This window comes from Psammomys obesus, unplaced genomic scaffold (genome assembly GCF_907164565.1).
Source record: "Psammomys obesus unplaced genomic scaffold, mPsaObe1.curated_primary_1811, whole genome shotgun sequence".
Lineage (NCBI taxonomy): Eukaryota > Metazoa > Chordata > Mammalia > Rodentia > Muridae > Psammomys > Psammomys obesus.
This window is the reverse complement of record NW_026590681.1, coordinates 265124-269979: the sequence shown is the minus strand read 5'-3', so window position 1 is coordinate 269979 and position 4856 is coordinate 265124. Positions and strand designations below refer to the sequence as shown.

Below are 4856 nucleotides of genomic sequence, written 5' to 3'. Positions count from 1 at the left end.
GATCTTGTTTCAACTGCAACTAACAGAGAAGGAAAGGCAGAGTAGTTATCATAGCCACAGGGTGAGAGAGAAAAAGCATGCCAGCTGTCAAGGATAGTCTCGTGAAGAGCATGACTCAAAGCGGTGACACTCATGCCAGCAGATCCAAGTACAGGAAACCACAGGTCTTTATGCCATTCTGATGAGCCTTCACCAGTGACAATTCAGTCTTCACACTACAGATGTGTTTCATATGGACAGCGGATTCAGGGGAGTCTTCACTTTGCCACAGACCAGTCTCCCACAAGAAAAATGGAGGAAAGGTAAGATGCTTTTGAGACCCTTTTCCCAAAGTTGTTATCTCTTTTTCTTAGTCTGTGGCCATATAACTACACCTTGAGGTAGAAATTCCAAGAAGTCTTGCATAATCTGGAAGACACAGGAGAAGCAAAAGTCATTCCTTAGCTGTGTGGGAAGGCAGACCTAACTATGGGAGATTAGAATCTTATTAATCAAGGCACTGGCCACTTTTCTCCCCATTCTGCTTTCAGCTCAACTATCCAAACGTTCCGCTAGTGTGAGAATTCTGCCCCTTTTCTTGACTTGGCAAGCATATGTGCACAAGTAGCCTCTACAAAAGCACAGATCTGCCGATAACAGGGTCACCTGTGTCTTCTGTGGTGGAAGGTCTCCATTCCACTGTATTTCTTTCTCAGAAGGAAACAGATGGTGAAAAATGAGTGACCTAGAAGAACATAGTTAAGTATAATTTGTCAGTAATGTACATATTTAGGGAAAGTTACACAGCATGTTAAAACCAACTCCAGCCAAGAAGAGTACGTGGAGCGTGGAGCTTTGTGTCAGTCGTGAAGCAGCAGTCATCTGAACAAGGATCTGGGTGTTACTGTGGGCGTAGGTGTGCTTGCGCTGCCCCAGGCATACAACCACTTTTATTGATTAATTGCTTTATTGATTAATTTTCTTATTTTATAATTTGATTTCTTTCACAATATACTCTGATTATTCTCCCCTCTCTTACCAACATCTCATCCCTTTCAACTTCTTCCTCCATTCATCCTAGACCCTTTCCCATATTCATCACTTTTGGTTTTGTTTGTGATATAACAACAGCCAAGAGAAAAGTGCTTAATGTTTCATGCCAGGAAGAGGGTGCCGCTTGACTGGCAGTTGTTTGTTCTTAGGAGGTGGAACATATTTTCCATGGTCTCCCAGTTTTATATGTTTGCATAGGAATCTGTTGTTTTTCTTACAGGTTTTATTTTGCAAGTAAAGTGGCACATGCCGCTGCCTCCTTTAGCATTATTTATGTGTCATCTACACCTGAGACTTGTCACTAAAGTTTTATGTGTATGGGTTCTTTTCTTGTCATCTACATTTGGAACATCCCTTCTGCTGGGATGTCCATTACCTCCTGTAGATCAAGGAAAATCCATATTTTATTTCATGGAATTAGTTGTCTGTGCCTTAGTCTGCATAGCAGACCAGTCTTTTGCACAAACGACTCACAGTTTTATTCTCTAAATTGAGTCTCTCAGACTTCTCATATTTTACTCCTTGTTCTGGCTGCTTGTTTTCACTCATAGCCCAGGCTTTTCTAGAACTTACTATGTAGCTCAGACTGTCATTGAACTCATGGAATTCTTTCTGTTCCAGCATCTATTCTTCTGTTAGTCCACAAACAATTTAACATGGCTGGCCGAACAGTTTCTGTTACCCTCTTGTTAGAGACCATCTCTGTCTTCAAGCCCTGTAGGTGTTTCTGTGTCACAATACCCTCTAGCACTGTTGCCTCTTCTTCTTTTTTTCTTTCTCTGTTTCCAAAAAGTAACTTTTTAACTCCTGAAGAGTGTTAGAAATTCAATTCATCTCATAGTCCTATGCCTATTCTTCAATCTTGGTGGTCCCCAACCTGCCTAATGCTGTGACCCTTTAACACGGTTCCTCATGTTGTGACACACTAGCATAAAATTATTGTCATTGCTTTGTCATGAATGTAATTTTGCTACTGTTATGAATCAATGTAAACTTCTGGTATACAGGATATCTTAGATATGACTTGACATTCCCTTCGTGAATGCCATTCATGATTTTCTTAGTTTTCCATTTGTTAGCGTCCTGCCCCTGTAAGGACTGAGACACTGTTGGTCATGCTTCTGCCTTCCAAGTTCCTGCATCGGAGAAGAAGTGATGTTAGGACAGAATTAAAGTTGGGTTTAGAGCTTTTTTCTTTCTGATACAGTCTGAGACATTGAGTGTCTATACTGTGGCCATCAAGTACTCTCATATCAGCACAGGACATGGGTTTTAGGTAGCCCAAATAAATACAAACTGGGTTTAAATTAAGGCTTCATAGATACTGTTTTTAAATTTTACTCTGTCTCTATAATCCCACTGCTTCTCCTATGAACCAGGTCAGTCATTCACACATAGCAAGAATAAGACAGTTTAGCTAGTGCTCATTCATGTGTTTTTCTTTCCAGGGACACTAGTGGAGAGCTCCTAAGAGTGGATTCAAATGTCTCAGACTGGAGGACTAACATAACAGTGAATGGAAGCAACCACACTGGAATTTCATTTTCTGAGATCATATATTGCACCATGATTTTTCTTTCCCTCATCTTTTCCCTATTTGGGCTGGTTGGAAATGCCATAGTGCTATGGCTCCTGGGTTTCCACGTGCACAAGAATGTCTTTTCTGTCTACATTCTCAACCTGGCTGGTGCTGACTTTCTCTTCATGTGTTTTCAGATTGTATGTTGCCTTCAGATTATTTTGGAAATATTCTACCCCAGCCTCAACAATTATGTTTTTCTTGTAGGGTTAAACTTTGCTTATCTTTGTAGCCTGAGCATTCTCTGCGCCATTAGCATTGAACGTTGCCTATCTGTCCTGCGGCCTATCTGGTATCGCTGCCAACGTCCAAGGCACACATCAGCTGTCATCTGTACCCTGCTTTGGGTGTTGTCCCTGCTGTTGAGCCTCCTAGAAGGAAAGGAATGTGGCCTCCTATTTAATATTGATAGCGCTGGTTGGTGTCATATACTTGATTTCATCGCTACTGCATGGTTAATTGCTCTATTTGTGGTTTTCTTGGGGTCTAGTCTGACCTTAGTGGTTACTGTATTTTGGGGCTCACACAGGATTCCTGTGACTAGGCTATATGTAGTCATTGTGTCCACAGTGCTGGTCTTCCTACTATTTGGGCTGCCGTATGGGATCTACTGGTTCCTTTTAACATGGCTTGACACTTGTGATAATGGTGGGCCTTGTAAGTTTTTTGCAGTGACTATATTTCTGTCCTGTGTTAACAGCTGTGCCAACCCCATCATTTACTTCCTCATTGGCTCTATTAGGTACCGCATGCACCAGCGCAAGTCCCTCAAGCTGCTTCTGCAGAGGGCCATGCAGGACACTCCTGAGGAGGAGGAAGGTGGAGAGAGGGGTCCTTCAGGAAGATCTAGAGAAATGACAATGGTCTGGCAGGGACTGAGGGCTGCTTTGATCAAGCAGAAATAACTTTGAGAAACAGCTTTGTCCTTATCAGTTTGTGGCATTTTCATAATCCTGTTTAGTTGATGACCCAGCATTTATTCAGTTTGGAAAATAATTATTCTTGCAGAGGTTGATTGATAGCAGACCTGTTACATTGACTGTAGCATTTCTGGGGGCTGTTTTGCTCAGGGCTTCACCATCTACTTTTGATGGGACTCCTTGTAAACTCTCTGGGGTCCAGGAGAGATGTTGAACACTATTGACAAATCTCTCCTTCAGTGGAGGGCTCAAGGAAGTGCAGGGAAGAGAAGCATTTTTTGGTCACTTGATAGTGATTAAATAAATCCATGTTATATTTTGCAAAAAAACAATTACTTTTAAAAACAACCTTTTTCTCAATATTTGAAGGTTTAAATAAATGCATTTTATAATCCCAGCCCTTATTAATTTCTGTAGGTTTTAAAGAATTTATGGAGCAATAGTCTTTCTTATACAAATTGCTTTGTAAGAAAAGAAACATTCTGAAGAGAAGTCTGTTAAATCTCTGTTTGGTTGGTGTAGTTCTCACCTTGAACTTCACTGTATCTTCCATTTTCACATTAAAAGGGGTGGTCAGGTTTTGTAATAAGAAACATCAACATGCATAGGCACCTGAAGGTGGAGGCAGACTGATCTTTGTGGTTCCTTCCAGAATTCCTTGTTTAGAATTTTATACTCAAGTCTTCTTTTTTTTCTCTCTAGTCTCTGTCATGATTCCCATCTCTTAACTGTCAAACCCTTATGATAAGTTTACAATGAGATCCTCTAGACAAGGCTCCTTGAACTCAAACTTGTTTCCAATGCACACCATGCCCAGAATCTCACAGAATTTATTTGAATTATGCATATTTTAGTAACATTTTTATAAAATAGTGTTTCAACTTTAAAGCTGTAGTGTATAATTTCAATTGCAGTACAATTAAAAGAGCACAATATGAACAGATTAAAGAAAACAAATAAAAAAATTATTTTCTCAAGTTAATGTGGCTACATGACTTAGAACCAAATCAAGGCACAAACACTCTCTTACATCTTTTAATTTGCATTTCCTCTCTAGTCAAAACATGTTACTTCAGAGGTAAATATGCTGTCCATATTTTTGTTTGAAACTAAATTTTAGAGTGAAAATTGAAAGCGTGTAACATGATACTTGATGCACATTTGATAAATGTTTGTTATAGTTGAACAAACTAACCTATAAATCATTCACTGTTCTGCTTGTGGCAAAAACTCCTGTGTGCAATGTACTGCTATTACAAAGAGATTTCACACTGGATATTACTCTTGTGAGTTGAATGAGTAGGCTCATATATTTGAATGCCTAC

The 4856-nt window shown here is 39.8% G+C and overlaps 1 protein-coding gene across 1 annotated transcript; it reads left to right on the top strand.

Annotated features, from left to right (window-relative positions):
• The first annotated feature begins 291 nt into the window (after window positions 1-291).
• Window positions 292-3516, top strand: LOC129677739 (mas-related G-protein coupled receptor member X2-like). Its single transcript, XM_055608376.1, has 2 exons — window positions 292-302; window positions 2481-3516. Exons 1-2 carry the CDS (start codon window positions 292-294, stop codon window positions 3514-3516), a joined length of 1047 nt encoding a protein of 348 aa, XP_055464351.1.
• The last annotated feature ends 1340 nt before the right edge of the window (window positions 3517-4856 follow it).